The following is a 23859-nucleotide window of genomic DNA, read 5'->3' as shown; positions in this document are numbered from 1 at the left end:
TTTATGCATTATCAAGGTAAGCAGGTTTTTCTTTATTTGGAGATCGTCTCCTAGTGGCGGAGTTCGAGGGGACGCCAAACTGGAAGGGAATACAATTATACACACACACAAACACACACAATCACACCCCATCACACACACACACGCACATACTCAATGCAACGAATGAGAAAATTGAAGTCATTCCATGTCGTAAGACCACAACATTATGGTTTTCTTCTACAGATCACTTATTGAAAGCATCATCATATTTGATTGTGTGGTTTGGTACACAAGCTGCCGTAAGAAAGATCTAAATGCACTAAATAGAACGGTCAGACAAGCAGAGAAAATAACAAGAAAAGAAATCTCATTGATGTATGTCGAAATAAAATACTGGAAAAGGCAAAAGTCCGTTAGATCTTCATCCCTATTTCTTTTATCCTTTCGTTGATTTTGAGTGTTTTTGGTACCCCAACCTCGAAGGTAAGTATTAAAATTAGTTAACTGTTAGTGTTTGTAACTGTGGCAGCCTATGGCTACCTTCTGGGCTCCGGCCCGCTTCGCTGGCCGGAGCTCTCTGGGTTAATAGAAAATAAGACATTACATACTCTAATGCTGCGATTTCATTTATTGCTTCAACCACATAAAAAACACAAAGAATTACAGCAGTATTTGAAGGTACAATACAAGAGAGCTCCAAAAAGAAATACCGTGTGGCTAGAACTTCCTACAGGTAAAATATAACAATAATTAAAATTAATAAAATCAATTCGTATGAAAAAGTATGTTAAACATAAATATGACAAATATACAAATAAACTCTGGTTAGCACTCACAAGCTGCACTGCCGCGAAAGAGCGGCAAAAATTAAAGTAAACCAAATAATGCATATTGAACAATTACATTTATCATGAAACTGATGCTAGTAAAGATGAAGAAGTTGCTATAAGTATACTTCGTTATTATTGTGTCGACATATTTTGTAAAGTCAGCAAATCTAAAAAATAGTATACATTGGACAATCTGATGGCAATGCAGAATTTATCTTGGCAAAATTATTAGTAATTAAAGTCAATGGGTCAACGCAATTTTGTCCACAAAAATCTCGATCTTCCTTCATCGGGCCCCTGAAAATCTGGTGTACTATATGTCATTGGCAAAAATGCATATCGATTTCATAATCGTTATCGCTGCCAATAGGTGGATGATTTAACATGTTTATATATATATATATATATATATATATATATATATATATATATATATATATATGTACATGTTTATAACTAATAATAATATACAAATCGACATTGAATTAGAAACACTTCCTAAGAGCACTCACCGGTTCGTACAAGACTAGTTCATTATTCCCACATTTTCTTCAGTACCAATTCACTTCTGGAGGAATGCACAAAAAGTATCCTTGCAGAATCCTTCTAGCATAACTCCATGCTTCTAGATCTCAGATTCGAAACTTCCTCTACAGGTAAACGTACCTCTTACATGATAGTCAGGCATGTCAAGGGTGCCCCGCTGCGCTGGTGAGTGCATTCGCCCTATCTTAGAACGTAAGATGACTGTGCAATGGTGCACAATAAGCCAGTTCGTAGTTCCTTTCTGCTCATTATCAGAGAAAGGTCATTGGTACTAAAATGACACGGTGGTTAAAAAATTAATGAGATAAGCACCAATTTTGATGTCTGGATTATTCATACATTCTTTTAAATTGTGTTTTTCATTTACATCCACCAAAAAACAACCACAATGCGTCCACGAACGATTGGTATTTCACACTACACTTTGCCAAGTACATTGTGCAACATGCTATAATATGCATTCAAAATAGAAATGCAACGAACCATCATAAAATGTTCATTGGTGTGTTATTCTAGTCACCTGGTCTATTCAATTTCTTCATCCTGCTATGTAAGGCAAGCTTACGTAATATCTTGCTTTGAAATCTGCCTATCATAATGAAAGAATGAAAGGTCATTTGACCAAAATTGTCTATGAAGTAACTACGAACTGGTCCATTTCTTCATCCTGCTATGTAAGGCATGCTTACATAATATCTTGCTTTGAAATCTGCCCGGCTATCATAATGAAAGAAATGAAAGGTCATTTGACCAAAATTGTCCATGAAGGAATTACGAACTGGTATAGTCTGCAGGCATAGACCCTGATTGAAACTTTGATCAGCAAGTGTGTCTTCACGCAAAGACTAGCATTGATGTTCCAATTCCTGAGTTAGAGGGCCTTCTGTACACAATGCATGAGTGTAGGCTGCACATTCAGACCCTTAACTCGAGTGAAGGGTCTGCACAGCAGACTAGGTGCACAACCCAGGACAAATAAATTCCATCGATATAAAAAAGCTAGATGGGGCTCGTTGTATATGCTTGCACACACGACCAAGGCTTGAAGATACAGGAAAAGTACAACATGGCACAATTAACAATTATGGGGATATGCTAAAGCGTAAAAAAAGAAAAAAGAGAGGATCTTTGTGCGCTCTTGACCTTGGCTTGGGGTACTTTTAAGTGACCTCAATATTATAAGAGCGTGTTGTAGCTCTGTCCAGCTTTTTGATAGTTACGTTACACTCTCGGTGGATCTCATGCCAAGTGTAATACCGTGGTCACATTTGTTCTACGACGGTCGTACGGCGAGTCGAAAACAGCCGTTTTAACATTTTTGTACCAGCTAAATATAAGTGGTTTGAATAAAAATGAATAAAACGGCTGTTTTCGACTCGCCGTACGGCCGCCGTAGAGCAAATGTGACCAAGGTATAAGGCATGGTCATGGCCCGAGCGTTGTTGGAGCGGTCGTGGGGCGGAGAGAAAAAAAAATCATCACCGCTCGCTACCGTTCACCATTTTCGATTTCGATTGTTTTTTTTTGCTTTCGATTTTCCCCCCAATTTTGAGAGCGACATTCGACCCTCTTTCCCTTTCGCTCCACGAACGCTCCAACAACGCTCGGGCGGTGTGACCAGGCCTTTAGAACAGAAAATGTGCAATGGGGCATAGCCTAATGCAATAATTCCCTGCAGGCGATACTTGGATAAAGGCGACCGCACACCTTACGATTGGTCTGCGACTCGATTTTGGAATAAAACCTAGTAGAATTTGATGCTAACATTGCGACTTGAACTATCTTACTGTGAAATGTTAAATCATCGTACGAAAACCTATATTCAAAAATCCTTAGAATAAAAGCACATCTAACATCTCATAACGACGTCATAGCAGTCGTACGATTGGCTACGATTTGAAACTAATTGGACTTTTATTCCAAAACAAAGGCTTTCAATCTTTCAAAACGGTTATGCTAGTATTCTTTCAATTAATATTAACCTCAAATAAAATGATATGTTCCATTCACATTTTCAGAAAATGAGCAAAATGCGATGTGTTCCAAAATCGGATCGCGAACAGTCGTAAGGTGTGCGGTAGCCTTTAAAGCATTAAGTCTATTGGTTATGCTCCTGATGAGACTTGGTGAATCACATGGCTTTCTCTCCACTCTCGTCCTCCATTTCGAATACTGGGTTATCGTGGGTGACTCCATTTGAGATGTCCAATGTGTTTCCATTCTCTTTGGATACACCATTTGCCTTTTTGGCTTCACATAAGTCATACTCGGAATTCCTGTCACTGGAGTTCTCATCCATGTCATTATTCCTGAAAAGGGTTTTAGAAAGAGAGAGAGGAAGTAGTGATTAAAACATCGACAACAGTAATAGAAAAAATAGTAATAATAATGATAATGATGATAATAATAATGATAATATATCATAGTTTTATTATTATTATACAACATTATCAACAACGACGACGACGACGATGATGATGATAACAATAATAATAGTAATAATAATTAGGTTTTCATAAGCTTTGTGACGGACAGACGACAGACGACGGACAGATGGACGGACGGAAAACGGACGACATTTGGATCCCTAAGTCTCGCCTTAATTCACCTCCGGTGGTCGAGACAAAAATGACCTTCTAAAGAGTTAAAAAAAAAACGCTGACATACCGATCGCACCTTCAAACTATGCCTGTCGAGATAATGAAAAATAAATCTGGATCATATTTTTGTAGAACCTTCCTTCATCCACTCCCTTTTCGGCGCCCACTGATAAGGGCACCCAGAGAAGTGCCCACTTGCCACTCTCTAAGTACGCCAATGGTGTAATACTTACAATCCGAATCGTTCGCCTTCCTCGAGCGTCTCGGGAAGCTTCTTGCCCCGTGTCTCGGGCAAGGCAAGTGCGGTCAGGGACGCCACGACAGACACAGACCCGTAGATAACCAAGGGAAGGGGGGCCCAGTACTTGTCGAGTACGAGGATGAGAGGCGCCACTATACCAGCGATCCGAGAAAACATGGAACAGCTACCGATAGCCACACCCCTGGACAGAGGGAGAAATTAAGGAAACAGCATGAGAAAGTCGTAAGAGACATAACGCCGACGGCCGGGCGCCAACGACACCCGATGTTAAAAAGGGTTCCCTGATAATTGTTCCGGCTTAGTCCTCTGTAAATTCCGCACACTAATCAAATGGCCAACTTCAATCCAGGGTTTAACACTATACCCTATCCTAAACCCTATAAATTAACATAAGCCCTTTGTAACCCTATCCCTAATCATCTTACGCAATATTAAAAGCCGGGAATAATTGTCGCCGGAGCAAAAGTCTTGTCACCATTAAAAGATGGGTGGGTACAAGCGAGTGATATGATGTATTTACCTTAAATCATACACTCTAAATTTCAAGGATTTTGAATAAATCGAGATCGGCTGTAAGCATAATAGTGACCAGTCACATATTCGATAGATTTCTAATCTTAAAGATTTAAATCCAACTCTTTTCGATTTATTTTAAAATCCACAAGGTTTAAATCGGTAGCTCAATTTTCACAACTGGATCTGCATTTTAAATCCTTGGAATTTAGACTGTTAACACATGCATTATTTATTCGACTCTTTCAAGAGCTTTATGAAATGAAAAAAATATATCATTACAGATATCAACTTGAACTTTTTGTTGTCGTTCACTGGGTGCCGCAATTGCCCACGAAGGAGGGCAAACTGTTATTTTATTTGATTTACTTTTAATTTAGTTTTTTTTCCCGAAATTACACAATTTTATATAACAACATAATAATGCCGAAGGGCCTTTTACGATAAATATGAAATATAATTAGCAGGCATTCTCAATAATTATTAATACGCTGCATGGATGAGGTACATAAAACGAAAATATAGAGGAAAACTTAGAAGCAGAATGCTTGTAGATTTGGTTCCCCTTTTTATACATCACTCTTTATCTTTTAATGCACTTTAAGTAACTTTACTAATCACAGTAACCATACGTGTTATATTTTGGTATTACAAATATTAAAGATTCATACCTAACATTTGTAGGGTAAAGCTCCACTGTGTAGAGGTATATGATGGTAAATGAACCCGAGATTCCAAACTTGCCTATCATAGCAACGGTGGTAAGGACAGCACCAGGGGCTAGACAGAATTAAAAGACATCAAGGTTAATATTTATCCTTTCCGTATTGGAAGAACGCAGGACAATCAGTTGAGTCTCCTGGGCCCCGTAACATAAAGGTTAACGATTAATCGCTAATTTGAAAAAGCAATTCCGATTGGTTCCTCGTCAGTCTACTGACCAAAAATGCACATGCTACGTTGATCGTGATAGGCCATTTCATTTGAACATATTTCAGTTGAACTGCAGCCGTGTCATTCACGCTGGTTTAAATGGCAAATTATCGTCATGATCATGGATTAATAATAATAATGACGATGATGATGATGATAATAATAATAATAATAACAACAACAATAATGGGCATCTATATAGCGCCATCTAACTAGAAATATTCTATTCCGAGGCGCGTTGTTATTATTATTATCCCGGTTTTAGCTCGAGCTGCCTTTCAACGCCCATGCATTCAAGGAATTCATCCTGCCGGGTACCCATTCACTTCACCTGGGTTGAGTGCAGTACGTTGTGGATAAATATCTTGCTGAAGGAGATTACGCCATGGCTGGGATTATGATTATGACAGATTGATTGTGATTATAACAGACTTATCCGAAGGTATGTCTAATGCGATGTAATTTCTGGGGGCTGGGGGGGGGGGGGATAGTGCACCCTGACGTAAAGTTGAAAAATCAAAGCAGAAATAGGAGGGAAACATATAAATCCGTCAAACAATAGCATAATTTTTTCTTCACCATGTTTACGTTTCATTTTGATTTTGCGATAATTCACTGGGTTATATTTCGAGGCTTGTCTCAATTCTTGTTCAATTGTGTGAAGTAGTTCGTTATATTGAATCAGTAACACTAGTCATTGATGTACCAAACCCCTATCAATAATGAATCTTACGTATGAAGGCAGTTGAAAGACAAGCAAGACCGCCCAGCATCATGCAAAAGGAAAGACTGAGCTTCCGACCGAAGACCTGGACGATGACGACGTCCATAAGATATGCTGGGATCTCGATGGCACCGGAAATGGCAAAGGCGACGTAATCATTGGTTCCCAGGTTTGAACTATTGAGAGACAGGCCATGGTAGACAAGGGAGTTCACCATCCTAAGCGAAGAAGAAGAAAAAATAGGAGTTAAAATTGAGAAGAGCCAATATTATTTGAAAAAAATAATGATGATGCAGCACTAACAGTGATATCTATAGCAGTGCTGATGAAGGTGATGATGATAGGAATAAAAAAAACAACAGTATTTTAGATCATGAAAGAGAGATAGATATATACAGAGAGGGGGGGGGGGGGAGATCGTGGCATTGCCCTCGGAAGCGGGGATGCTGAAGGACCCCCAAAGATTTTCTGGGGGTGCTGAATATGTTTTACACCTTATAAGCAGCACTCCCTGGAAAATAAAAAAGTACCTTCGTTTATCAAAGGGAGAAAACATTTTTTTTTTTTTTGGGGGGGGAAATTTTTAAAAAGCCATAATCACATTCATTTTGGAGTTAAAAACTCTATTTGACGGGGGGGGGGTGGATGTGAGAGGTCAAGAGATTGAAGGGGAGCCAAAGTACATGGATGAGGCTAAGAACAGGCACAATGGAGGTTACCTTTGCAATTATCAATCAAAAAGAATAATGACAATCAAGTTTAACACTAAAGGCATAAAAGGAGAACTTGATACGAATAGTAAGATCAGTGTTAATTTAAGCCATTCATCCAAATATACAACCCCCCACCAAAATCAACTTCCAAAATGGCGACACTTCTATTAGAGGTGTATATATATATATATATATATATATATAGTTACCATATATAGGCCATATTTATCGTCCTCAGTCTCATTCTTGGTGTGCGGACCAAATCAATGAAGGTTGGACGACGAGCCTTGCGAATCTCATCCTGAATTAAGTAGGGAAGAAGAATGGAATGATTGTTTCTTTTTGACAAAGCGTGTTGTTTAAAATTAATCTTAGATAATAATAATAATAATAATAATGGTACTAATACTACTACTACTAATAATATTAATGATAATAATAATGATAATAATATTATGTGATTGACACCCCCTTGGCATTCCGTCCTTGTTGCCCATTATACTGAGTAAAATTAAGCCAAACTTTAAAATGCTTTCTAAATTCCGTAGATTGAAAGTCAATCTTATAGATCGTGGTCAGAGACCAATCCAAAGTTGGAGTGAAGGTTTCCCTCGGATTAGATTGAATTCTAAATCTGTTAGATTGGAAACTTCAATCCAACACTGGATTGGTCCCTTATCGCAATCTATTCCAATGTAAGGATTTTCAGAGAGTGCCATTTTAAACATATTGATCATTATTTGCATTTTTTGTTTGAATGATCTACTCTTATTAGGGTGGACTTCAAGAAATTGTATGATACCTGTTCTTCGATGAATTCCTTTGTAAAGAGTGGTTTCGGAAGCTCGGCCTTGTTGACTTCGGCCACTTTGTTGATGATCTTTTCGGCGTCGTCGTATTTCCCGGAAGAGATCAACCACCTTGCAGATTCAGGCAGCCATCTTGAATTATTTAAAGAGACAGATTTGAAGTCATTTTAATTTTATTCTGAGATTTCTGACGGAATTCAGAAGAAGCTGTTCAAATAAGGATGGAAAATGAAATATGCCCAAATTGCAGCGATAAAAAATATAGCACATTGAAATCATATGTAATCTATCTATATGATGTCTACAATAATGAATGTCCTATATATATATATATATATATATATATATTAGTCTGGTCTGTTAGCGTCAAAAATGCCCTACTTGTGGACACGGTGGACAAAAGCATGATTTTTTCTCCAGACCTTTGTTTATGTATAAGAATTGGGAATGGGGTATGCTCCAAAAAATCTGGCTGCAGGAACAGTGAAAAAATGGGTGAAAATGTCAGAATTTATGAGTTCAGATTTGTCTGATATATAGACTAGCGCTAGTGCAAAACTCAATAGCAGTGCATTATTTTGCATTGGATTAGTTCTTGAATTCAGACCCTTTTTGAACAGATCTTCTGTTTGTCCTCGCATCTCAATGCACCAAATATCTGAATGAAGATGCTAACCAAGCCGAAGGGTGACGGTGGAGGGGGTTGAATGTTGGTGTGTGTGTACATATTTTGGTCTTGGGGTAAAGGTGTGCAAGACACATTTTTGCATGTGTTGGAAATTGTGTTGCCATGGTAACAGTGTATTATTGCAAAAATAAGGTAAAAATCTTGCAGTTAGAACCACTTCCTCTGTTTTTAACCGATTCTCATGAAATTTGGCACACACATTGGTCTTGAGGTGAAGATGTCTAAGACACACTTTTGTGTGTCTTTCAGAAATCTTGTTGCCATGGTAACAACATATTATCTGGTGAAAATTGGGGAAAAAACCTTACAATTCAAACTGTTTCATCAGTTTTCAATCATTTTTCATGAAATTTGGCACACACATTGGTATTGAAGTAAAGATGTACAAGGCACTTTTTGTGTGTGTTCCAAAATTGTGTTGCCATGGGAACAACATATTATATAGCAAAATTTAGGTAAAAACCTTGCAATTTGAACTACTTCATCAGTTTTTTTGTTGTTGTTGTTTTGAACCAATTCTCATGAAATAATTATGGCTCACACATTGGCCTTGAGGTAAAGATGTGCAAGAACCTTTTGTCAGAGAGTGCATTGCCTTGGTAACCACCTTTAGCCAGAAATATGGGGAAAACTCATCGTGGATTAGTCTACATCTCAGTTTTCAGCCTGTGCTCATAAAAGTTGACACAAATATTCATTTTGGGTAAAGATTCATATTCAGTATTAAAAGGGAATCAAGCCTTGGTCATAATGTTGTGTGCATGGAAAAGGAGAAAAATAAGAATGGTGAAAGTTTTAAAGAAATCGGACAAGCAAAATAAAGTTATGGCTGCTTTAAAATTAAGATCCCTAAGGCTACTAGTATGTAGAATTCAAATTGGCAACTGGGTAAGTAAATTATGACAAGGGGTGGGGCCGCAAGGGCAACTTTCCCATAAGACTAGTAGTTAGCAGGATTTTGGGTTTTCTCCTAAATCCCTATTCCATTGGGGCCGTAATATAAACCCGGTAGTATGTTTTATGTCCTCATGAAAGAAAGATATAATTTGAAGTAAAACTTTTGAAAAAAGAAATTTTAGCTAATTAATTATTCCAGTACATGGAAGAGTGGTCCTTGCCTTCTTAAATCACTGTGACATCATATTATTATGCGGTCAATTTGAAGTCTTCATGGGTATAGTGATATGTTCACAACTTTGTTATGGTTTGTCCGATATTGTTCAAACTTTGACCTATAAACTTGTCTGATTTTTCATTTTCCTCTAAAAACAAGTGTTTATTTGGGTTTGATTCCCCTTTATAACGTCATATAATAGCGCAGGGTATTAATCACCTTCAATAATATTTATAGGCTTTTTTTTGGGGGGGGGGCGGAGAAGGTCCTTAAAAACTGACAACATAAAAATATAGAAGGTTAAAGGCCATGACCATGAGGAACTTAAACACTCTTAAAAAAACACCCCATACATTTTTTTTTTGGGGGGGGGCTTTAGAAAATTGCCACATAAAGATTAAAATGAAATTATAACGACTAGGAACTTAACCCCCCCCCCAAAAAAAAGGGAAATCCTTTACACTTCAGCATATTAATTTAAAGCCTCAAACATTCTGCTTTGAAAAAGTTTCCGGTGTCCAATTAATCAATGTTTTATTTGAAGCAGGGGCTGTCACAGAAATATACTGAAAAAATTAAATGAAAGAAAATATAAGGCTAAAATCTATTGTGCACATAGGTATATTTTTGATATGGTATGTTACTGAGTCATGGATTTGCAAGTGAATTTCTAAAACAAGTGCAGATATTTTTGTATATATTTATATTTCTATAATAATTAGTTGCATGATTAAAGGTACACTTTAAAATATGTCAGAAAAAATATACTTAGAGAGAGACAGGAAACAGAAGGAGATGGCATGGTAAAGCTCAAAGTCAAGAGTGATGTGAAAGTTAAAAAGAAAGAGTAGGCACGGAATATGAATATGAATAAAAGACTGAGTAGGAGAATATAAATAAACAATGGTTAATTGGGTAAACAATTTTTTATCAAATCAGAATGCATTAAGCTTCAAATGAATGGTCTGAAGTGCAAAGGACTCTTCTTACCTTTGAAGGGGGGGGGGGTATTTTCTGCTAAAAAGTATTATCAGCCCCCTATTTTTTCGGGGGGGGGGGGGGGTTAAGTTCCTAGTCATGATCCTTTAACTGTAATTTTAATGAGGTCATTTTCTAAAGACCCCACCCCCAAAAAAGAGTAATGTCTAGCTTTAAAAATGCATTGACCCCTGAGGGACAAAGGTGTAGACTGGTTTGAGCATGGGGAAGTAGAACTAAAAGTGGTATGGGGAGGGGTGCACATCATTCTTGGGGAGGTGGAACTAAGGTTTGGAAAATCAGCTGTTGAAAGTAGAAGGGTACACATTTTGTTTTGCTTGCCAGTGTTGGAACTCCTCTGCTTCAGCGGAAGGTTTCATATTCACCCAGTGTACCTCCAGCCTATATGCCCTTAAGGGGATGCGTTTTTTTAAGAGTGTTTATCATTTTTATGTTTCTAATGGCCACTGCCTTTAACCTTCTTTGATGTCAGATTTAAAGGACTAATCCTGCCCCTTCCCCCAAACCCAGAAATATTAATGAAGGTGATTAATACCCCCACATTTTAATGCAGAGAAGACATTTAGAATTTAATATGAATCTTTACCCTAAGATGAATATTTCTTCCAATTTTCATGAGCACTGACTAAAAACAGGGGAAGAAGTTTGATCCACACTAAATTTTCCTACATTTCTGGCTATCATATGTGGCTACCCTGGTAATGCACTCTCTGACAAATGCAAAAAAAAAAGGTTCTTGCACATCTTTACCCCAAGGCCAATGTGTGAGCCAAATTTCACGAGAATTGGTTCAAAACTGATGAAGTAGTTCAAATTGCAAGTTTTTTACCTAAATATTGCCATATGATATTTTGTTATCATGACAACACAGTTTCTGAAACACACACAAAAAGTGCCTAATACATCTTTACTTCAATATCAATGTGTGTGCCAAATTTCATTAGAATTGATTGAAAACTGATGAAGCAGTTTGAATTGTAAGATTTTTTCCCAATTTTCACCAGATAATATGTTGTTACCATGGCAACAAGATTTCTGAAAGACACACAAAAGTGTGTCTTAGACATCTTCACCTCAAGACCAATGTGTGTGCCAAATTTCATGAGAATCGGTTAAAAACAGAGGAAGTTGTTCTAACTGCGAGATTTTTACCTTATTTTTGCAATAATACACTGTTACCATGGCAACACAATTTCCAACACATGCAAAAAATGTGTCTTGCACACCTTTACCCCAAGACCAAAATATGTACACACACACCAACATTCAACCCCCTCCACCGTCACCCTTCGGCTTGGTTAGCATCTTCATTCAGATATTTGGTGCATTGAGATGCGAGGACAAACAGAAGATCTGTTCAAAAAGGGTCTGAATTCAAGAACTAATCCAATGCAAAATAATGCACTGCTATTGAGTTTTGCACTAGCGCTAGTCTATATATCAGACAAATCTGAACTCATAAATTCTGACATTTTCACCCATTTTTTCACTGTTCCTGCAGCCAGATTTTTTGGAGCATACCCCATTCTTAATTCTTATACATAAACAAAGGTCTGGAGAAAAAATCACGCTTTTGTCCACCGTGTCCACATAATTCCGCTAACTGACCAGACTATATAGTGTAAAGAAGTGGATGAAGAGAACAATGGTAGGCGTAGCTTACATCAAGGTTCCCCAGAGCTACCTACCCTTTGGAAAAATTGGTGATGCCGAAAAAATGTCTCTGCCAGGAATCGAACCCGGCCCCCAGCTTTGAACGCCGGTGCCTTAACCACTAGACCACAGAGACGGGTTAGTGGCTCGGCGACCCTGATTCAATTGATCGTCAGATAGACAGATTTTCGACACCATACCAATTATAATTTCCTTTGTATATATATATATATAAATATATATATATATATATTATATAATATCACATGAACTGATTTGCTATTGTTTACATTTCAAACAAACTGTTAGATATTAATCTACTTATCATTCTTAAAAAGGACAACTTTAATTTCATTTGGTAAACCAGATTGTACAAACATGATAAAAATGATACATTTTGTTAATTTTTGGGGCTGTGTACTGCTTACAACTAGATACTGCTACTACTATTACTCAATACAACAACAACTACTACTACTACTACTACTACTACTACTACTACTACTACTACTACTACTACTACTACTACTACTACTACTACTACTACTACTACTACTACTACTACTACTACTACTACACAGCAAAAACTGTGGTATTAACCGGTGTACATAGAGGACCACACCAGTTATTTTACACCGGTGTTAAATTGGTGGTGTTAGTTTACACCTATAGGTGTTATTACAACACCTTTTGTTGTTAGATTTACACTCTTTGGTGTTACGTTTAATCTCTAGGGTGTAATTTAAACACCTCAGGGTGTGGTCCTCTATTAACACCAATTGGTGTCAGTTTTAACACCGCAGTTTTTACAGTGTACTACTACTACTACTACTACTACTACTACTACTACTACTACTACTACTACTACTACTACTACTACTACTACTACTACTACTACTACTACTACTACTACTATTACTACTACTACTACTACTACTCCTACTACTACTACTACTACCACCACCACCACCACCACCACACTACTACTACTACTACTACTACTATATACTACTACTACTACTACTACTACTACTACTACTACTACTACTACTACTACTACTACTACTACTACTACTACTACTACTACTACTACTACTACTACTACTACTACTACTACTACTACTACTACTACTACTACTACTACTACTACTACTACTCCTACTACTACTACTACTACCACCACCACCACCACCACCACCACCACCACTACTACTACTACTACTACTACTACTACTACTACTACTACTACTACTACTACTACTACTACTACTACTACTACTACTGCTACTACTACTACTAGGGCCTACTACTGCTACTACTACTACTACTACTACTACTACTACTACTACTACTACTACAAATAGTTCTATTTCTTCTTCTACTACTATTTGGTTATTGAGACTTTTCTTGAAACAAATTTCGATTTTTTTTTTCTTTAAATTGATGTTAGAAAGTTATCATCAATAGGAAATATCTTACATGAAAGCAAGAAATACGGGGATAAGTGGTGCAGTGATCACCAGTTGTAATGTACGCCATGAACGTATGAAGTAAGCTGGTAGTGCTAGGAACATGTATCCCAGAGCATAAGAGATGGTTGCCAACATCACTAGATTCCTTTTTGATGGTCCTATATACTCCGTTCCTGATTAAAAGAAAAATCAACATTTCAAAAAGAAAGTTAAGAGAAAGATTTTTTTCCCAGATGTTTCTGCAATACCCATCTTTATTGTTTAATCGCAATAGAGTACCGAAGCAATGACGTCAGTTGCCATGGTGTCATTGCGGCCTGGTTTGTTTCTAATGAACCCTGAGCGTGTTTCTCATACAAGAAAATGGCTGCAAACGAAATTTCTTCGCTTGTAACCTCAGAATGATGGTAATTTTTACATATACAAATGTGTGTAGGCCCCGGGGGGGGGGGGGCACTCAGTTTATAATGCATAGTGCGTATGTGCCGCGGAGGGTACCCCCATTTTTACACTCAAATTTCTGTTCCAATGCATAGCATATTTGTCTTATTGAGAAAAAGAACAAAGAAAGCCGCTTAAAGCATAGCATTTTCTTCTTATCGAGAAAAAAGAAAGAAATCTGCTCCAAAGCTTCGCATATTTTCCGTTACGACGTTCCAGCCGTATTGAACTGCTACAATGAGCCGCAATATTGGCCGTGAAAAGCGGCAGCGGAGCGCTGTCCGATCATCGCATCTGCGCTAGCGCATCCGGCGTCCGTGCCGCCGGGCTAGCTGCATGCACGAACGCCCGTTTGAATACGGGTGAATACGCAATCACACGCAGGCGACCAGTTCCAAGGACCCCCGTTTTCACAAAAAATTGTCGTTCCGAAGCCCGTTCCGTTTACAATAAGCCCGCTCCAAAGTCCCCGTTTTTTGTCTCGCCCGCGGCACATACCAACTACTTTTTTGGTCGAGTGCCCCCCGACTCTGTTTAGAACCAGCTGGTTCGTTGGTATGACAGTGACGTCACACTTCGGTACTCTGTACATGTTTTTAATGAATAATAACAAATAACATGAACATATCAACTGGATAAGTTACAACCAGGACTTACCAAGGATCATTCCGAAAACTTGAAAACATAAAAAAAGGGCAATGAAAATCATCCTTGGACGTCAATTCACACACTATGATGATGCTCTCGTTTTATTGAACTTGAGTACCCTTGTTAAACGACGGCAAAGGAACTAAACTGCTAAGGAACTGAACAATCCGACAGGACCATGTCACCATTTGATGCCAGTGGCGCCAGAAACTGCCCTCTCTATGAGGCTTAGAAAGAGACCCCAAGTTCCGCAAATAAAATTCAGAACAAACAGACTCAGGGATAGCACTATCCCATACTCGGTGAAATTGCTGAACGAACTCTAAATTGAACATAAAACCTCAAGTACCCGAATGAACTAAGTAATTGAAACCAATATTCTTATCTTTTTACATCTACTTCAAGTCAGTTTTATATGTAAATTCCAGTAATTATTCATTTAATAACAAATATTTAGGGAAAATTATTTTAATATATTTCAAAATTTTAGCCAGTTCTTGTGTCTTAATATTTTTGGGCGAGGAAATGTTTAAAAAAATATATTACCATGGTTACAGCATTGTAGTTGGAACACTCTCCCCCCTGAGGATTGTAGGAATATGCTAATGATGGTGTGTGTGAGGGTGTATGTGTGTGCTGTGTGTGTGAGAGAATGAGATGTATATAAGCCCGGCTCACACCTTTGCGTTTTTAGCTGCGTATTGCTGCGATAGCCGAACGCAGTCTAAACGCAGCCTTAAGCAGCACAACGCAGCAAAACATTCGGCAGCCCTCACACTGTTGCGGATGGAGCTCGTTATAGCTCGTACATTTTTTTCGAAAAATGACCGCTTAAGCAAGGTTTCCACTTTGGCGAGTTGGAGTTGCGAGTCATACGCGAGCTGCGCGAGCTCTAACTCGCCATAGCTCGCACAAGCTCGCGTGAAATTTACATTTTTTCCTGGAATTTGCTTCAGTGACAAAAGACTCAACATCGAGTTCACTACGCTCGCTGTACGAGTGAACCGAGCGCGAAACGAGTCAGGCCGAGCTTAGTATGAGTTGCGGTGACCTTTATACGACTTACAGCGAGCTATGAACGAGTTATCAAGATTTTGTTACGAGTGATAAGAGTTTCATACGACCAAGGGACGAGATATGCACATTTTTGGCACTCAAAGATGGATTCCGGCGGCGGTGGCGTCAACACCAAATCTTAACCGAAGGTTAAGTTTTTGAAATTAAATGGCATCATAAATTAGAAACTATATGGACCTAGTTCATAAAACTTGACCATAAGGTTTATCAAGCATTACTGAACATCCTTCCTGAGTTTCAGGTCACAAGACCAAGGTCAGAGGTCATTTGCGGTCAATGAACTTAGACCATGTTTACTGAGGGAATCAACATCAAAATCTTAACCTACGGTTCAATTTTTGAAATGTCATCATAACTTAGAAAATATGTGAACCTAGTTCATGAAACGTGGACATAAGGTTATTAAAGAATATAAACATCCTGCTTGAGTTTCAAGTCACATGACTAAGGTCAAAGGTCAATTAGGGTCAATGGACTTTGGCTAATTGGGATATTTGTTAAATTAACATTATAACTTTGAACGTTTATGAATCTGATTCATGAAACTTGAACATAAGAGTAATCAGGTATCACTAAACATCCTCTGCGAATTTCAGGTCACATGTCCAAGGTTAAAGGTCAATGAACTTTAGTGATGTTAGGGTGATCTGTTGAATTTCCATCATAACTTAGAAAGTTTATAGATCTGATTCATAAAACTTGGATATAAGAGTAATCAAGTATTACTGAACATCCTGTGAGAGTTTCAGGTCACACGACGAAGGTCAAAGGTCATTTAAGGTCAACGAACTTTGGCCATGTTGGGGGTATTTGTGGAATTACCATCATAACTTTGAGAGCTTATGGATATGATTCATCCACTTGGACATTAGAGTAGTCAAGTATCACCGAACATCTCATGCCAGTTTCAGGTCACATGACCAAAGTCAAAGGTCATTTAAGGTTATTGAACTTTGGCCATTTTGGAGATTAATACTATATTGCTGTCATAACTTTCAAAGTTTAGATACAGTTTATAAAATGTGGATATAGGGTAATCAAGTATCACTGACAACTGAAGTCTTAGGTCACATGATAAAGGTCAAATGTCATTTATTGTCAATGAACGTAGTATTGTATCATTGTATGAATGGTGTTTCGTGAATAATTATTTTATAGTAGTTTTCAAAGTCAGCACTGCTACTATATTGGATAGCGTGATGCAGGTTAGACTGCCAGAGGCGCTCCACTTGGACCTTGTCTAGTTTGATGTCTTGTTCTTTTACCTTGGCTCTGCTCGTCATTGAACTTTTCTTCCGTTTCAATTGTCTCTTCCTGCACTTCTTCTACCCTTGTTTGAATGTCATCTTCATTCGCTGTTTCCCTACCTGAATGGCTACAACTCTTGGGTCTTTTGGATCGAGGCATATTTCTCTCCTTATTTTGTTGAAAGTTGTAATAATGCAGCCTTTTTAAAAGTAATTGTACATTGCGTGGGTCAGTTAAAATGTTCACTTTAAAATAAACTCCCTCCTCGGTTTTAATAAATATCAATTGTTATTAATATCAATGATTAGATCATCTAATTTTCTTTACAATGATACCCTACATGATATGATTATGGTTCACATGGAGGTGCAGTGCCTTGAAATGTGGGGCAAGGTCAAAATTCAAAATTAAGTTGCAAAGTGACACAATAATGAAAGTCACTGTTCCTTTTTCCGTGGTGATGAGTGAGTTTTTTAAGCGGTTTCTTTTGAGTTTGATCGGTAATCCCGCCTCGGTTTTAGTAAATATCAATGTTAAATTAATATCAATGAATAGTTCATTTCATTTCTTTAAAATGATACTTTCCATGATGTGATTTTGGCTCACATGGAGGTGCAGTGCCTTGAAATGTGGGGCAAGGTCAAAATTCAAAATTTGCAAAATGACATAATATTGAAAGTCACTGTTCTTTTCATCCATGATGATGAGTGAGATACTCAGCAATTGTTTTCATGCACCTTAACATCAACATTCAAATGGAATCAAACATACCTCTGCGCAAGCAAACACACAACAAACAAACATAAACCACAAGAAAACATTATGAAATGAAAAAGCAGGGCCAATGGATTTTCATCTGTATTGACACAGACAAAAGAATCATGTTCTGTATTGACCCTCCATGATTATTTCTGCTCGTTTTGCAGCTTTTTACTTCAGACCTCATCCAACACTTTTCAATTTCGCTCTTTTGTTTGATGACATGATCATAACAAGCATGGAATCATTTTAAAGGGAATCAAATGATCTTTTAAAAGATATCAAATATGCATTGTGTAAAATTTGGAGTCGGGAGAAATTAATAGCCAAACTCAGATTTCCAAACTTTTTGCTCGTTTTGCAGCTTTTCAATTCAAACTTCATCCAACACTTTTGAATCCTGCTCTTTTCGTGATGACATGATCATAACAAGCATGGTATCATTGTAAAGAAAATCAAATGACCTTTTAAATGATGTTAAATATGCAATGTGTAAATTTTGGAGTTGGGAGAAATTAATGGCCAAACTCAGATTTCCAAACTTTTTTTTTAGGGGTTTATATGTGGGGAAAATATAGATCACTGGACATTTATCATTCAGTCGGCATGCCTCTGAGCCCTTGCCACGCACTCGGAATAAACTCATTCGAAACTCGCTGTAACTCGGGGTGCTCGATCTAAATTCGCGCTAATCTCGTGGGCACCTCCACTTGACTCGTAAAACGATCGCAATGCTCGTATCTCGCTCTCGAAAACTCGGAACGCACTCGCGTATACTCAGATGTGGCGAGTTATTACGAGTTATTGTGAGGTTATCTCGAGCTTCTTACGAGTTATTACGAGTACTGCGAGTATACAACGAGTTTAGGTGAGTTCAGCACGAGTTACAGCGAGTTAGCAAAATTTTTGAACATGTTCAAAAATTTTGAAACTGCTCACGACTTCAAGGAGAGTTGTCCCGAGCTTGAACGAGCTCCGCCGAGTCATGCCGAGTTGTCGCGAGTTATCCCGAGTTTCATGGTGAGCTTTATGCGAGTTATCGCGAGTGCCTCGTTTTGGCAACTCGCTATAACTCGCCATAACTCGCGTTGTTAACTCGCCAAAGTGGAAACCTTGCTTTATATACGGTCGCTTTAGGTTGCGTTTTACCTCGCTCTAGCTCGCTTTTGCTCGTAGCAGTACGATGCAATACGAAGTTTGCTCGCCACGTTGCGTGTTTATCTCGTTAGCCACTCGTTTGTTGCTCGCTAGCCGCTCGCCCTACCTCGTCTCGCCTCGACTCACTGCTCATTCACTCGCTTTATCTCGACTGCTGCTCGTTCCGCGGCGTAACAGTTCGCTCTGCTGCGTAAACGTGTGGTCGTATATTGCAACGGTGATGATCATTTTGTGGTACTAGCCGGGGGGGGGGGGGCACTTCCATTCACGAGTGGATACCATGCGCGACCATGGGGTCTCGAAAAGCACCCTAAACACGTAATTTCCATATTCTGAAAATGCACCCCTTAACAAGTATTGGCGTGTGAAACCCTACCCTTAACAAGAATTGTAAACAAAACGATACTTAAGCTTGGCAAATATTCCCTGAAATAAACCCCTAAACAAGTACAGGAATGTTTTATTGTTACGGGTCCTTCGGTCGTCTGCTTTACCTTATTTGGTTTAGTACGACCCCACCTCTACACCTCGCGCAAATCGGACTCTTAACACGAAGTGTTGGGGCAAAAAGGACATCCTTTATAGAACATTTTAATTTTGTTTTAACATCCCAGCAAATTCGACCCTAAACACGTAATTTTCCTAGCGAAATAGATACCCTTTTTTCATTATTTTTGTGTTTTTGACACCCTTATCACGTTACGTACGTAACGTGTCCTATCGTGAAAAAAGACATCCTTTTTACCTTTTTTTTTGGTCGCGCATGGTATCCACTCGTCAATGTAAGTGGCCCCTCCGGGGGTACTAGTCATAATCTTTTGACGAATCTACAGGCAAACATCTCTTTGTGAACTATGACTTCTCTGCAAAGCTCTTCTATACAAAAAATTAAGTTTTTGCTTCAGCTGGAAGAGGAAGAGGCCACTGACGATTATGCGCAAGGGGAATTGCTGCTTGAGTTGCATCGACGAAGTCGTATCCGGCCTCGAAGTTGTTGGATTCGGTCTTGGATCTGCAGGAGGAATGAGCAGGGCCATTTCAACCAGCTGATGAGGGAACTAGAAGCTGAAGACCAAGAAGCATTCGCAAACTATTTGAGAATAAGTCCTGCAATGTTCAGCGAGTTAGAACAAAGACTCCATGGGAGACTGGAGAAGCAGGACACCTTCTTCAGGGAAGCTCTTTCACCTGCACTAAAGCTAGCCGTCACCCTTAGACACTTGGCCACTGGGGACAGTTACAAAACGCTCATGTATAGTTTCAGGGTAGCCGATAACACAATTTCACCCATAGTCCGTGAAGTGTGCTCTGCCATCATCGAGGAGTTCTCAGACGAGCTTGTTAGGTGCCCCACCAGTCCTCATGAGTGAGGGTTCTCTGTCAAAGGCAGATATCCGCAGTGCTGGTTAGCCAAAGCGAGCAGGAACGAGCTAAAATGTGCAGGAACGAGGTAAAACGAGCGAAAGACGAGCTAGACTCGCAGTTAAGATCCAAGACGAACGCAGTGTACCGAGCTACATCCGTAACGGTCCTTGTTGTTGCGAACAGCGTGCGAGGTATAGCGCAACGAGATACGCGTTGATGCGAGCTAAAGCGAGGTAAGTCGAGGTAAATCGAGCAGGTAACGCAGCTTTAGGCAGTGAAACGCAGCTCAAAGTAGCGCTGCGTTGGCCTGCGTTAAGCTGCTCGCTGTTGCTCGTCCTTGCTCGCATCAGCTGGTTGCCACTCGTCTTTGCTCGTATGGATTTTTCTCTTGCGTTCAGTTGCGGAAGTTTGAAAAAAATTCAAACTAGCGAGCTAGAACGCAATGCCTCTACGTTGGTCTGCGTATTGACCTCGTATTAGCTCGTTTAATCGCGTTGTGTTGCGTTTATCTGCGTTCGGGCAATACGCAGCTGAACGCAAGCTAAAAACGCAAAGGTGTGAGCCGGGCTTTAAATGCTACATGTACCTTGTTCGGATCAGGAAGGGGGGGGGGTTATCTTCCAAAATAGTTCACACTCTGTAACCCACATAATTTCATCACATAGAGTATCATTGTCAAATATGGGTCAATTTTTTGTTTCTCATTAAATTATCAATATTTCAATCTGTGTGATTCATCTTCCATCCTTCCTCTTTCTTTTGTATGCCTTTTCCCTTTCACCTTTTCTCTTATTTCTCCCCTCCTTAACTTCAGTATCTTCTCCCCCTCCTTTCCTTCTTCACCTATTTTTCTCCTCCATCTACGTGCATATTCTTTATTACCTTTCTCTGAATTCATATATTTGTTTTCAAACTGATCTCGTATTATACATCTAAATTGTGTTTAAAATGTATTACTTTCATGAAATTACGAATGTATGATTATGTGATATATTTTTCTTAACTAATATTTTTATTTACTTTGTTTGGATTATTATGATTATGTAATGCCTCTTTTGTAAACTTACCTTTGTAAACTCATCGCAATTCGACTTTGTCGCAACGATGTTTTTTATCAATAAACCAGTTATCTATCTATCTATCTATCTATCTAACAAAAATGAAGCTAATTCTAAGACCAATCATATGCAAAAAACAACACAAACTAATAACAAACAGAAATATGAATAAACATTGATTCAGTGTTATGTTACTCATTCAGCACATACTTCAACTTTGAACCACAACAAATGCAAGGTTAGGCAAGGAGGCAGTTTCGATATTAAAACAAAAGGAACACACACAAACCACGAAATTAGCAAAACTAGCAAACATAAAAAATTAATACTAATGTCATACGTGAATGGAGCAAGGGCCGCGGAAACGGGGGTGGGGGGGGGAGCTTCAGCCCCCACTTTTTTCCGAAACCGTTTACACAAACGTAAAAATTACCATTTGATTGTGATTTTTTTCATGGTCAGCCCCCACTTTAAAAACTGTTCCGCGGCCCCTGTTAAGTGTCTTTTTACAACATAATGACCAAATCTCGGAGAAGGTCTTTGTAACATCCATATACAATGAGATAAACGATGACTCAGTTAATAAACATTCTAAATATAAGGAATATCATAATACAGTCCCCTCTAATTTATAAAACGTATACGAACATGGGAATGGAAAGCATTTTATTTTCATGGGGGGGGGGGTGGGCATGCCCCTCCCCTCGGGTATCATGTTTCGCATAGCAGCTTACAGAAGAGGGCGATATTTCTTCATTACGTGTACTTTAAGGTAACCTTCAATATATTACATGAAATAATATTCAAATTGATTAATCTATTAATTATTACCATTATCAGCATATAACTGTATAATCAAATCTGTACAATAAACCACAACAATCTCCTGAAATGATTGGTCGAAATAACTAGTGTCGTAGGCCGTCGCTTAATACATGTAATAGTTGTCCAATCTTTATTCGGGGGGGGGGGCGGTTGAAATCATCGGTCGTTTTGATGGAGATCTGAAATCGTTTTGTCGATTTCGACTCTATCATATATTAACTAAGCAATTTCTGAACATCTTTCGATTTGTTCTTATAGGGTTATTACTTCGAAAAATAAATCATGATCAATCTCACCTATGATGTACAAGATGATATTGAATGCAATGTTACCAAAGCCCATAAAGAATCGCATTGTAGCGAAGAACCACCAGTTCGGGGAGAAGGCGATAGCAATTCCAGAAGCAACCGCGATAATGTTGGAGAGGAGTAGAGACCACCATCGTCCAATGCTGGAGATAAGAAAATGAAATCATGGTATAATTATCATATTGAACACTGTTACACCAGTCGGGTTGTGTGTTTACATGTCATGGGGCAAATCGATATTTTGCCACTCCCAACCCAGGTGTTGAATGTGTACTCGGTTGGACGTGACAGCTGAAGAAGAAGGCTATGCCTGACATTTGACCTTGGAAGCTCTTGCTGTAATGTTCCCCAGGGTGCGGAGAAGGTGCATGTCGGCAAGTCATAATCTGATGATCCGATAATACCTTCAAAGCACTCAGAGACATCATTTAAAACGCTACTTAACAAAGGTAATCATTAATCGCATTATCAACATACATGTTTACGTCCAAGAGCCGTGTGTACATATAGACCAACGATAATTACCAGAGAATTGTTTAAATAGTCATAAGAGTTGGCAGAGTGATAAATCGTTCCTCCTTTTCGAACAAAAATTAATATCATAGATATGTAGTTCTCATCCTTTTAATGGTACTAACAATATTGATGATAGTAATGACAAAACACAGTTCTTGTTTGGCGTAAATTACACTTACCCATTCATCTATGAATGAGTCAAATCATTTATCACGCAACAATCATGCAAAAAAATATCCGTGATTATATTTCTTTGCGACGATAAGACCCCTTTCTGTATACTCTATTCATTGTTCACTTCTAGTAGTATCTTAGTATCTTTCCCCGATCCTCTCTTTATATATTATTATTTTTTATTAATTTATTTATATCAGCATTGTCTTTGTATGTTTGCCTTAATGTATTCTATATGTTGATTGTTGATATAGACCTCTGCGTAATCATCCAGCCGTGTCTGAAATACAGAAGAGTCATTACATGGTCCTTTCGAAGCATACGAAGAATATAAACTCTCATCAACGGGGTAGCCATTAGCAGTTACATACCAAAATAAGGAGATGTATAAACAATAAATGAACAAATAAATGAATATATGCATACATTTACTCGTTATCATAA

The 23859-nt window shown here is 38.5% G+C and overlaps 1 protein-coding gene across 2 annotated transcripts in view; it reads right to left on the bottom strand.

The window, feature by feature from the left end:
- Positions 1–2919: 2919 nt before the first annotated feature.
- LOC121413906 (organic cation transporter protein-like) overlaps positions 2920–23859 on the bottom strand; it is a 36089-nt gene continuing 15149 nt past the window's right edge. For both annotated transcript variants that reach the window (XM_041606902.1, XM_041606901.1), the window contains exons 4-11: positions 22714–22868; positions 13846–14011; positions 7906–8044; positions 7313–7404; positions 6400–6608; positions 5405–5513; positions 4192–4401; positions 2920–3667 (exon numbers count right to left, since the gene is read on the bottom strand). In XM_041606902.1, the coding sequence (XP_041462836.1) occupies positions 3490–3667; positions 4192–4401; positions 5405–5513; positions 6400–6608; positions 7313–7404; positions 7906–8044; positions 13846–14011; positions 22714–22868 (1258 nt within the window). In that variant the 3' untranslated portion in view covers positions 2920–3489. The remainder of the gene's footprint in view (positions 3668–4191; positions 4402–5404; positions 5514–6399; positions 6609–7312; positions 7405–7905; positions 8045–13845; positions 14012–22713; positions 22869–23859) is intronic.

Source organism: Lytechinus variegatus, chromosome 4 (genome assembly GCF_018143015.1).
Source record: "Lytechinus variegatus isolate NC3 chromosome 4, Lvar_3.0, whole genome shotgun sequence".
NCBI classification, from domain to species: Eukaryota; Metazoa; Echinodermata; class Echinoidea; order Temnopleuroida; family Toxopneustidae; genus Lytechinus; species Lytechinus variegatus.
This window is presented reverse-complemented; position numbering and strand designations above follow the sequence as displayed.